This window comes from Lepidochelys olivacea (genome assembly GCF_965140295.1).
Source record: "Lepidochelys olivacea isolate rLepOli2 genome assembly, chromosome: 6".
Classification (NCBI taxonomy): Eukaryota; Metazoa; Chordata; order Testudines; family Cheloniidae; genus Lepidochelys; species Lepidochelys olivacea.
Window position 1 is genome coordinate 123392804 of NC_140416.1, and position 13198 is coordinate 123406001.

Genomic DNA, 13198 nt, shown 5'->3' on the forward strand with positions numbered 1-13198 from the left:
TAATTTAATGGGTTTTATACCTACATGTGGCTACTGGGTGTGCCAGCCAGCCTGTAAAGATTTAAATTGGCATAAATTACAACAATATTTTTATGCACCAAGGATGTGTTCAATTCCAGTAACCTGTTGGAAAGGATTGTTTCCTATGAGCACTTCTAGTTGCTGTCATTAACTGTGTTCTGTTAATTAGATTTTTAGACCATCTAGTCAATGTCTGTTTTCAAACTGTTTCAGTGTTAGGTGGGTTCTTGTCCGTGCACTTGTGGAAACCTGGGAACAGACAATCTCAGATTCTTGGAAATATCTGTAAATCCTCCATGAAGAGACAAAATTAGAGCAAGTTAAATTAGTCCAAAGAATTAAAATGTGATTCACATAGTTGAGAAGAAATAATGAATTCATACATAAACACAATATCCTGTCAATTTTTGGTTTTCCCTCTTAGAGTAGATCTGGTAGTAATATTAATAAGCACTTTATATGTTCAGAGCACTTCACAATCATTGAATCCTCATAATATACCTCTCTGAGGAAGACAACTGTGTATTATCCCCCAGGTTACAGATAGGGAAACTGGGAGAGAGAAAGCATAGACCCCATTGTATGTTTGTTCTGTCAGGCTCTAAACCAAGAGAGGTATTTTTTAACAATGGGGTAGAGTGTTAAAAATATTATGTAGAATCTCTAGAATGTGATTTTACTAGATTTTAATTGACTAACTACTTGAAATTTTTCTTTAACAGGACCTTAAGTTTTAATGCCAGCTTCAATGCACAGGTTTCAGAGTAACAGCCGTGTTAGTCTGTATTCGAAAAAAGAAAAGGAGTACTTGTGGCACCTTAGAGACAATGCACAGTCCACCTGAGACCTTGAGCCGGGGTGGCCAACCTGAGCCTGAGAAGGAGCCAGAATTTACCAATGTACATTTGCCAAAGAGCCCCAGTAATATGTCAGCAGCCCCCGATCAGCCCCTCCCTCCCCCGCTCCCAGCACTTCCCACCCACCAGCAGCCCCGCCAATCAGTGCCTCTCCTTCCCTCCCCATCAGCAGTTTCGAGGCTTGTGGGGAAGGGTAGGAGTGAGGGCACAGCAGGCTCAGGGGAGGGGGGTGGGAAAGGTGGAGTGGGGGCAAGGCCTGTGGCAGAGTCAGGGGTTCAGCAGTGAACACCCCCCTGGAAAGTTGGCGCCTGTCGCTCCAGCCCCAGAGTCGGTTTTTATACAAGGAGCCGCATAGTAACTTCTGAAGAGCTGCGTTTGGCTCTGGAGCCACAGGTTGGCCACCCCTGCCTTGAGCAATTGCTTTCTCTTTCTCAGTTTAACAGTAGCTTAATCATCTTGAATGTTAAATCCAGTGTGAATGCAATAACAATGAGAGCTTGGGGTCAAAACTTTCATTCCATATGCCACCCATAATAACATTTGTCTCTGGTGACAATATCATGTAACAAATTAAATATTGATAAAGCAGATATCAGATTTTTTTTAATTTTGTCCAAATTAATATAGGGGAGGGATCACTGAGCAGGAAGTTAGCTCCCCTTGTTTAAAATCAAGTTTTTCCAAGAAATGTAGGAAGTTTGCCTTGCTAAATTCATGAGGTTCCTGAACTAGAATCTCCTGCCACATACTAAAGGCTAGATATATGTTTCAATGTATTTGCTATATGCGTTAGGTAATACTTCGGGGATCTTTTTCAGTGTGTGGAATCTCACAAGGATCATCCTTGAAATGAAAAAGAATAGCCTAAATGGATAGGAAGTGTCTTCCAAGCACCTGATCCAAATGACATTGGAATAACATTTTTCATCCACCTAAAGAGAAAAATCTTTTACCGTATATGATTGTCTTCAGTTTATTAAAGGCTATTAAAATGTGCAAGAGAAACAAATTACGCAATGATGGAGGTGGTTATGGGGATCAAAAAGCCAGAGTTAAGAGAACAGAGCAAGATATCCTTTGCATATAGTCACCTTTTGGACTGGCTAACCATTTGATTTTTATTAGGACAGTTCCATACTTACATTACATCAGCCAGTCTACGTGCAGTGGAGCTGGTGGTGGTAAATTACTGTTGTTCAGATTGGTTCTGTAGATGTTTGAAGTGTTGCCAGATGCACTAAGAGCCTCTTACCCATTGCTTAAAAAGCCAGAAATAGAAGGCATTGTTTGGATTCTCAGTGTAATCAACTTATCTGGAAAACTGAGTGTACTACAAGTAAACTCTCATTCCCATTCTTATTGGTGGCTCAATGACTCTTTGATCAGACCCCTGACCTTCTACTCAGCACTTCTGTTGGGAGCTGACATTTGAAGCCACAGCACCAAAAAACAATGAGCAGCCCTAACTTGCTGATTCATTTCTGGCAGGCTGCCAGAAGATGCCCAATTATAGCAATCCTGCTTTAAAAATAAAATAAAAGCTGTGAAGTCACAAAACACCTCTGGACACCGCTTCACTGTGTATGTTGCATGCAGCTTTGTTCCCCACTGTTGCCAATTAAATAAGAAACTGTGGTCCCCCACTGAGAGGCAAATTTAGCAGCCTGCTGCTAATCCTAAATGATGTTCATTGATGAGTGCCTGACAACACTGGGGAAGGGATCATGAATCAAAGACCATGCTCTACCTTTGCACAGTTCACCAGACACAGAAAAGGGGAGCATTGCCTTATCTATAATTAGCATTAACTCAGGAGTAACCTTGTGCCTGTTTTTTGGAGAAAAAAAAAAAAAAAAAAGTCATGCTGACTTGTTTGGCATCAGCACGTAAAGCTCTGGAAGTGGATAACTTGCCTTGTTGTTGTTTAATTACCATAGCACTTAAGAGCCCTATCATACACCAGGGACCCCATAACGCTTTAAAAAAAAAAATGCCCCAATCAGTGCTTAATAACTAAAGCTGGTTTTCTCATAGTGCGTTGCTTTGGAAAATAATGGGTTTGACAATGTACATATGTCAAGTCATGGAATAAGATTAAACGTAATGAAAAGTTCTGATCTGAGCTTAAACCCTTTATATTTCAAACTAGGTTTCTTTGGATGCCAGCTGCACCTCCGAGTCCTCCCACTTTCCAGTGCACATGGAGCCCTTCTGGCCAACTGCCCGTTTTTAATAATTATTAAAATATTAATGTATTTATTTATAATTGCAGGAGACACATTACTGTGGTATCCTTTCTTCTTCCTGTTCTCCAGGCTTGCAGCATCTTAAAGTAGACACTGTATTACTTCTACTGCATATATGCATCCATTTTCTCATCTAGTTTATTCAGACCTAGATGATTACCTAATTTTATTCATTCTTGTTTTACCGATAGCTATAGCAAGTAGATGCACATTTACACTTGAGAGAATAGAAAATTAAATAAGTTTTATGTGGTTGCTGGACAAGGAAGATTAGACATGCTAATATCACTAGTAATTGTGCTAATAGGCTGTGTAAAATACAAAACAGTAGAATACAAAGTACTACACTGCAACTAGAAAACAAGACTCAAACCAGATCTCTCTCATTTCTGGGAGTGGGAGTACAGAAAAATACATTGTTTTGCCTCTGTTTAAAAAACAGTTGTGCAGCCTGTACTGGTTACAAGGCTAGCTTAACCCTTAACCCCTCTCCAGTCTCTCAAGTTCTCCCTTTCAAGTGACAGGCTTTCAGGATGGACTTCTGTGCTTATCCCACTTGCAGACCTCGTCTCTGGGCTACAACACCCATGTTTACCACCCTTGTTTTCTCAGCACCTGCAAGACTTCCTTTGGGAATAAAATACACTAGGTAAATGCAGTGCCTCAGAACAGCTCCTTCAAAACAAAGTATTGTTTGTTTAAGCATAGGAGAGAAAAGAATTAAACCAACAGAACACCTATAAGCACATTACTGGACTATTCTTTTCAATGGTCTTTGTCTTGTAAGTATTGGTAGATGGCTGAAGCCATGGTACTCCTTTGTTGGCTCATGTGAGTAACTCCTGCAGGAATTAACCTCCTTGTCACCGTATGGCAGACTATGCCATAACAATCAAACAGATGTACATGTAATCTTCATAAAAATACTTCATAAAAAGTACATGTAATCTTCAAAAGAATATCCCACATTCTTTGCACAACCATTTCACTGAGAAGTTCTGCTGATTCCATGCTTTGGAGCAGGGACTTTAAATTTTGCCAGGGGGTGGTTGGCCTTGTTGTCAGTGATGTGGCTTTTCCTGTTCGGGTGAAAACATGCCTAAATCTGGCCACGTTCTAAGCCTTTGAACAATTGAAATTTGCACATGCTCAATAGAGACTTCCTAGAATTTTGCAGCAAAATTCTCCATAGATTCTATCTGCACTGAAGATGCTGCAGGGTCTGAGCAGGATTCCCTGCATTTACTGCTCCAGGCTGCAGCAGGCCACCACCCTACAAAGAAAAAAGGACTCAAGGTGCGAAGTCTCAGAGCCTGGGTCAATTGACTTGCACTTGCGGGGCTCGGGCTGCGGGGCTACAGATAGTAGTGTACATGTTCGGGTTCAAGCTGGAGCTTGGGCTCTGACCCTTCCCGGGTCTCAGCCCAAACCTGAATATCTACACTTCTATTTTTAGTCCCACAGCCCAAGTCCTGTGAGCCCAAGTCAATTGACTCAGGTTCTGAGACTCTGTCTCGGGTTTGTCTTTGCTGTGTAGACGTGCCCTGTGGCACCAAACACCAAAGCAGAGATTTGGTAGAATCTTTCTCCAGAGTTCTCAGTGTTTCCTCTGTTAGCACCCAGACAGCGTGGAGGAGCAAGCTACCTGAATCAAATGCAAATGGAACAAGAGTAAGACCTTTGTAGGGGGTGGAGGGACTATATTAGACCAAAGAATATGGAAGGGGGGCTGGGACAAAGAACCTTAGGGCCAAAAGTGGGTGGGAACAGAGACTGGCTGGGTAGGAGGCTAGGACTGAAAGCTGGGCAGGGAGAGGAGACTAAGATGAGGTGCTGGGATGGAGTGTGGTTAAGGGGAATCTGGGACTGGCTGGGCAGGAGCCTGTGGGGCCTGGATGGGGGACTGGGATAAGGAACCCCTGGAGGGGTTCCGAGACTGGGAGCCAGGGTTGTGGGGGTGGAGGAGACTGGCCTTTGAGAGTATGTCTATACTGTGATTAGACACCCACAGCTGGCCCTTGCTGGCTGATGTGGGCTTGGGTTGACAGACTATTTAATTGTGGTGTAGCCATTCAGGATTATGCTGCACCCTCGCAGGATCCTGGAGCCTGGGCTTCAGTCTGAGCCCAGATGTCTACACTGCAGTTACAGTCTCTTAACCTGAAGGCTGCAAGCCTGAGTCAGCTGTCATGGGACAGCCGCTGGTTTTTAATTGCAATGGGACATACCCTGATGGGGGGACTTGGATGAGGAGTCCGGTGATGGAGAGTGGGACAAGAAGCTATGAGTGACTAAGGAGGCGGGAGAAAGGATTAGGACTGGGATAGGTTGGAGAGGACAAGAGCAGAAGGGGGTCGGTCTTGGGGTGGAACAGGCAGAAGGATCAGTGACCACTAGAATGCACTGCCCTCCAGAGCCTGGAATGAAACCTGAGATTCCTGAGTCTCATCAGTTCTCTGCTGTCAGCAAATATCTGAGACCCCCCCCACTGGCAGAGTTGGTATGTGGGGGTCAATATGATGCCAATTGTTGTTGTTTTGTTTTTAAAACCGATAAATTACGTACAAAAACCTGCACTGAAAACATTAACATTGCAATTCAAGCACTGTAAAGTCAGGAAATGTTAGATTAAGGTTGCCTGTGCAACCTAATTCAGCCCGGTTGTGTGTGTGCATAATGGTCGTCTTTAATTACGTGATCACATACTTTTTTCCACAGGACCCTGCCTTATTCAGTGCAGCGGATGGACCAAGCACTGCAGATGAATTAGAGTTGTGTAAGGAAAGAGGTGGTTGTCTGTAGGACCCCAGCCTTATCTGTTTCAGAAGTTGGAAAGTGTAGAGTGAATAAGGTAGAGGGTTGCGGGAAGAGAAATATGGTCTTGTGGTTAAGGCAGTTGGATACTGCCCTGGAGAAGAATTCTGCCCCTGCGTTTTCTACAGAATTCCTGTATGGTGTTGGTCAAGTCACTTAAACCAAACTTTTCACAGGTGGTCACTAATTGCGTGTTCCTCATTTTCCGGATGCCCAGCTCAAGAACCCAGGGTCTTGATTTGCAGATGTGCTAAGTTCTCAAAGCAGCAGCAGAAGTCAATGAGAGCTGTGCTTTGAACATACAAAGTTATGTATAATACTATGTGCTCAGGAAAATGGGTTCTTAGCCGTTTCAAATCAGACTCCCAAAATTAGTAGACATTGACCTTGATCTCTGTGCCTCAGTTCCCCATCTGTAAAATGAGGATACCCCTCATTGCACAAGGGTTTGTGAAAATAAATTCACTTCTGTGAAGCCTTCACATACTATAGTGATGAGCCATAGAAGCAACATTGAGGAGGAAATGAGTCATTCTGTATTGAGAGCAGGGTTTGACTAGTGTGTGGTGAATAGAGCCTAGGGCCACACATGGAATAAGGAAGTAAAACTGGACTCTGGACTCATTATCCAGTTCCCTTCCAGGACTAAACAGTGCTAGTTCTGAGCCTGGAAAATTACTTGCAGGAGAACTGGCATAGTGTTGATTCATCACAAGACTTGTTTGGCAGTATTTACACGAAATTAAACATACAGGAGACTTTCATTAAATTCAGCTGGGTTAGTGAAAGGTGGGCGGAGTGAATACATATGCTAGATCATATTGGGGGGTTTGAATGTATCTAATGTTGGCGGCTCGGAATACACTAAAAAGCCAAAGAGAGTCTGTGGTGATCACAGGAAAGATGTTTATGTATTCCCAAAAAGTGATGAAAATGATGACATTTAAACAGTAAAACAGAATTGCTACATGCAAAGGATAAACTTAGGAGCGCTGTCTGTAACTGAGCCTTGACATCTTTAGCTAGCAATATGATGCTTTGTAATGGAAGTGGCTACCTATAAAAACATAAGTGATAGAGAATGAGCTTTCTAATGTAATCAGCTAAAAACCTACCAAATAGTGAACTTCAGGTATTCATTCTTAGTAGCCAATGACATTCAAAAACCACTCCACTACATGCTTCTCCTTCCAGCCTCTTGATGGATGTTGCCTCTCCACCTTGCTTGAGGGTTTTATCTTAATATGCCTCACCCTCAGCCTTGCTGGGTGACAAATCTGACATCTAACAAAGGCTGAGCGCTAGTCTTTTGAGTTTTTATTGCCTCTGTCTGTAGTTTTACAAACTTCTGTGTTGTGCATCTTGCTTTTATTCTTTGTCTTGTTCCCCCATCAAGGAAAACATATTGCCAATACAGCAACCCCTTCTTTGATTCCTTTCTTGGCTCTGCCCCATTTTGAGTCCCCTACCTCAGGGATGCTCCGGTATGAATGGTAGTTGCTGGGTTTTTTTAGGGCTGTGAAGCGATTAAAAAAATTAGTCGTGATTAATCGTTCTGTTAAACAGTAAGAGTGTCATTTATTTAATTATTTTGCGCTGTTTTCTACCTTTTCAAATATATTGATTTCAATTACAACACAGAATACAAAGTGTACAGTGCTCTCTTTATATTTATTTTTATTACAAATATTTGCACCTAATACAAGTACTGTAGTGAAATCCCTTTATCATGAAAGTTGAACTTACAAATGTAGAATTATGTACAAAGAATAACTGCATTCAAAAATAAAACAATGTAAAACTTTAGACCCTACAAGTCCACTCAGTCCTATTTCTTGTTCAGACAAACGCTCAGACAAACAAGTTTGTTTACATTTGCAAGAGATAATGCTGCCCACTTTTTGTTCACGTCACCTGAAAGTGAGAACAAACGTTCGCATGGCACTGTTATAGCAGGCATCACAAGATATTTACATGCCAAATGCGTTAAAGATTCATATGTCCCTTCATGCTTCAACCATCATTCCAGAGGACATGCATCCATGCTGATGATGGGTTCTACTCTATAACAATCCAAAGCAGGGCAGACCGATGCATGTTCGTTTTCATCATCTGAGTCAGATGCCATCAGCAGGTTGATTTTCTTTTTTGGTGGTTTGGGTGCTGTAGTTTCCACATCGGAGTGTTGCTCTTTTAAGACCTGAAACCATGCTCCACACCTCGTCCCTCTCAGATTTTGGAAGGCACTTCAGATTCTTAAACCTTGGGTCGAGTGCTGTAGCTATCTTTAGAAATCTCACATTGGTACCTGATTTGACAAAACAAAAGGCTGCTGTGAAAGTGTTCTTAAAACGAACGTGTGCTCAATCATCATCTAAAACTCCTATAAAATGAAATATATGGCAGAATGTGTGTAAAACAGAGCCGGAGACCTACAGTTCTCCCCCAAGGAGTTCATTCACAAATTTAATTCATGTATTTTTTTTTTTAACGAGCATCATCAGCATGGAAGCATGTCCTCTGGAATGGTGGCTGAAGCATGAAGGGGCATACAAATGTTTAGCTTATCTGGCACATAAATACCTTGCAATGCCGGCTGCAAAAGTGCCATGCAAGTGCCTGTTCTCACTTTCTGGTGACATTGTAAATGAGAAGAGAGCAGCTTTATCGCCCGTAAATGTAAACAAACTTGTTTGTCTTAGCAATTGGCTGAACAAAAAGTAGGACTGAGCGGACTTGTAGGTTCTTAAGTTTTACACTATTTTGTTTTTGAGTGCAGTTATGTAACAAATACCTACATTTGTTAAGTTGCACTAACACGATAAAGAGATTGCACTGTATGAGGTGAATTGAAAAATAGTATTTCTTTTATCATTTTTACAGTGCAAGAATTTGTAATAAATTTTATATAGTAAGCACTGTATACTTTGTATTCTGTATTTTAATTAAGTTAATATAGTTGAAAATGTAGAAAAACATCCAAAATATTTAATAAATTTCAATTGGTATTCTGTTGTTTAACATGCAATTAAAACTGCGATTAATCGTGATTAATTTTTTTGAGTTAAATCGCGTGAGTTAACTGTGATTAATCAACAGCCTTAGTTTTTTTTCCTCACTTTCTTTTGTTTTGCTTGCTTCCCCGTTTTTGTGTGGGTGACGGTTTAGCTTTCCCAGCAGTTATTCCTAACCTGTTTGCCACTGGGCAATCTCCCAGCCCCCACTGTACGATCATCTGTATGTACTTTTATAATAAGGATATAAATGAAGGGAGGAAGATTTGACATCTCAGAATGTCATAGCACAAAGAGTAGTAACATGAGGAAGGAAAACTGAATATTCAGGGAAATATTCAACAATAATTGCAGCTATGTAGTGGACTTGGACTATACTGGTTGATATAATACAGGTTAGCTCAGACAGTGAAGTGATGTAGTGTATAGTCCCGCAAAACCCAGAAGGTCTTATTAGTTGATCCAGACTGCCATATTTTGCCGTGCTCATTTATGCAATTGTAACCATTCTAATAAAAGGACAGTAAAACAGTTCAGCGATCAATAGTGCTGACTTGCTTTAGGGATAAATTTGGGCACCCTTCATTTGCTTGATTATGTGGAAATGTGAAACTGAGGTGTAGGTCAAATGTTCCAACAGGAGAGCGCTCTGATGACCGTTCCATTGCAAAATGAAGGCTTCGCTTTGTGAACTCTGCTGGCTGCACTGTAAGTGTAGCAGGTAGAATAAAGCTATGAATTAACCAAGGGCCCTGCAGTAGCCTCCTTCACCAGCTGTAGTTGTTAAGGCAGGGGCACTTCAGGAGCAGACTGATACTGTGGGTGAAGAAGGGGCTTTGCGAAGCCTGTGAAATTCTGCTCTCTAGGAGGCAGGCATTTGGGAGTACTGGGTCAATCAGCTAACAGACTTTATTTTTTCAAGTTATTCTGTTGACCTCAGAAGCTGTCCACAGTGGAGTGGGGGTGGTGGGGAGGGGTGTTTCCCTCCCTCCTTCCTCCCCCTGTATGTACACAAAATTCAAACTACTCTTACTTAGGGGGATTTCTTGTGGGGTTTTTAAAAAAAAAAAAATTTTTAATGCCTCCAGAATGTATTCGCTACATTTGGTTAATAAGCAGTTGCTTGCTAATGTCTTAAATAATTTTATATTTGTTTTCATAAAATGATTTGGTATTTTTACATTAATGTAAATCGACAATGTGATTGAGTGATTCCTCAGTGTAGCTTTATGGGATTTCTACCTCTTCCTTTAAGAAACAAATTACTGTAAAGATTTACCAGACTAATTTTAAATTGTGGAAGACTGCGGCTATCAGAAATAGGTTTGTCAGTGTCAACTACTAAAAATGTCGTCAGTGGTTTCACAGTTACAAAATGGTATGCATCCTGCCTTGTGTATGTGTGTGCTCATAATGACCTGTGAGTATGCATCTCATATATTTATATCTCAAACCAGATACGATCACATTCTGAAGTGGGAACTCTTCCAGCTAGCTGATCTAGATACATACCAGGGAATGCTGAAGCTGCTCTTCATGAAAGAACTGGAACGAATTGTTAAACTGTATGAAGCATACAGGCAAGCCCTTCTCACAGAGCTGGAGAATCGCAAGCTAAGGCAGCAGTGGTATGCACAACAACATGGCAAGAATTTTTAAGCTAACAGTTTTTTTTAAATGGAATTTCATGAGGACGCAAAGAGCTTTAAAAGTTTTTTTTTTTTTTTTTTTTTTAAACCACGAACAAGTGCTTTGGTTTAAAAGGCAGCTTATTTTTGTTGATGTTGCACCTTTGTCAATAATTATCCTCTTGAATTTTTTTCTACATCTATAAGGTATTGTTTATAGAATGAAAAACATGTTTGTTCTTTTTCTGTACAAAAGAGTTAGTTTATTATTCTGAGAACCAGTATGGAGGAAAAAACCCTTGATTCTGGTATCTCCTTTTAGCAGCCAGCTGTATTAAGAAGCTGTCTATATATATTTTTACATGGTGATAAATGCAATTTATAAGGAATGTCATGGATGCAAAACGATGTTGTTAAAATCCAAATTAATAAGTTTATTTCCCTTCAGATGCCATGTGTGTCTCTGGGAAGAGTCTGTTCTTTGTGCAACATCTAAGCTAAGATGTTTACTGCTTTAATGTACCGTACACTGATACTGTTACTTTACAGTAAGCCTCAGTAATATTACTAAATAGTGCAGAAGCATAGATTTTTTTTTCCAATCAGAACAAAATGCTTCATTGATGAAGTATGAGGTTGCCTTATATTTTTTCCTATGTTATATGCATTGTAACACTTTAGATTTGCCAGCAATCTGCACAGAACTTTGTCATGGGGCAAGATACCTGCAGCATCTTCAAGACTAAGGGCCGGTCTGCAGTTCAAATATAGGTTGACCTAGCTGCATTGCTCAGGTGTGAGATATAGTTAAGCTGACCTAACCCCCAGTGTAGACAGCACTAGGTCAACAGCAGCATTCCTCCCTCGATCTAGCAGCTGCACCTCTCGGGGGTGGATTACCTACACCAATGGGAGAATTCCCTCCATTGCCATAGTAAGTGTCTGTGCGACAGCCGTGCCGCTGTGTTACTGTAGCATGTCCGGTGTAGACATACCCTAAGGCCTGCAAGCTACTCCACATGCATGTTGAGCTAACTGCAGCTGGAAAGCAATAGAATTATCTAACTGACTTATCAGCCATAAATCTCCATGATAAAATCAGGGATGCATTTTTTGTCTTGTAATGAAGTTTTCTTTACACATGAAGTTTTTAACCTGCACAACTACCCCTTCCGGTATCATACTTTGGTTCATTAATTGTTTATGGCTCCTTTTTTGAGTGCAATAAATATTGTTGCAAATAAGAAAATACATTTCCTGTAAATCCCATCAATTCAATAAATTTCAATTTTTTGTTTTAAATAAGGAAAGTGTGAATATCATTGATTTACCGAGATTAAAATTTGAACAAAACGTAGCAAAAATATTTTTTGCCTTTTTAAAAGATCAGAGAAACTGGCTTCCAGTGAGCTCCTCCTAACCATGAAAATCCTTCGATCAGAGAACAAAGACATCAGAAATAAGTGGATTCTGGGAAGATTTTATCTTTAACTCAGGAATTAAACTCAGTCCGTGGATTGGGCCAATTTACATTTTAATTATCTGTGAGGCAGGTCTACAAAAACTGATAGTATGCCATCCTTGATCCATAACAGATCTCCCACTGCTAACAGGAGCCTTGTACAAAGGTCCTGGGCAGAATAAAGTTGTTGTTGCATTCAGCATGAGTCCGTGGGAAGCAATGCTCTCTGCTGTTTGAGTGTGCACTACACAACTTGTGCAAACCACGTGTCGTAATTGGGCTCATCCGGTGCGTATTTACACTTGAATTTTAAAATCTGCTGTTTAAAGCTTTGAAGCCTAACAGCGGCCTCCTGATGAGATGAAATGGATGTGGTTTGTATCTCTGAGCAAGGTTGCAAATGCAGGGAAAGAATGCTCCATTGGCTTTGCATCAGTTCACATGGGGAAGTTTTCTTCACAGCCACAGGAGCAGGAAGCTTTCTTGAAAAGTAACGCTTACATTCAGCACAGTCTGAATCTGTTGTGCGGGCCAGATAAATGCCTCCCTCGGCTAGGCCAGGCCTGCAGGCTGGATCCTTGACACCATTGCTGTAGCTCGGGGGTGGCCAACCTGAGCCGGAGCCAGAATTTACCAATGTACCTGGCCAAAGAGCCACAGTAATACATCAGCAGCTCCCCATCACACCCCCACCGCTCCCAGCACCTCCCACCCACCGGCAGCCCTGCCGATCAGCGCCTCTCCCTCCCTCCCCGCACCTCCTGATCAGTTGTTTCGTGGCGTGCAGGAGTCTCGGAGAGGGAGGGAGAGGAGTGAGCGCATAGCAGGCTCAGGGGAGGGGGCGGGAAGGGGTGGAGTGGGGGCAGGGCCTGTGGCAGAGCCAGGGGTTGAGCAGTGAGCACCCCCTGGCACATTGGAAAGTTGGCACCTGTCGCTCCAGCCCCGGAGTCGGTGCCTAGACAAGGAGCCGCCTAGTAACTTCTGAAGAGCCGCACGTGGCTCCGGAGATACAGGTTGGCCACCCCTGCTGTAGCTGATTAAGGCTGCAGGCTTGTCACGGACACTGTGATTTCTCGGTTCCTCCCTGACTTCCTGCAGGAAGGCTGTAGGTGGGTGCGTCGCCGGCCCAGTGAGGAGGGAAGCCTGGGAGGAGTGT

General features: G+C 41.9%; 1 protein-coding gene across 1 annotated transcript in view; it reads left to right on the plus strand.

The window, feature by feature from the left end:
• The window catches only part of SAV1 (salvador family WW domain containing protein 1), a 37224-nt gene extending 25379 nt beyond the window's left edge, over positions 1 to 11845 (plus strand). Inside the window, exon 5 of the mRNA XM_084629969.1 lies at positions 10410 to 11845. Within this exon, the coding sequence (XP_084486095.1) occupies positions 10410 to 10611 (202 nt within the window). The 3' untranslated portion in view covers positions 10612 to 11845. The remainder of the gene's footprint in view (positions 1 to 10409) is intronic.
• The last annotated feature ends 1353 nt before the right edge of the window (positions 11846 to 13198 follow it).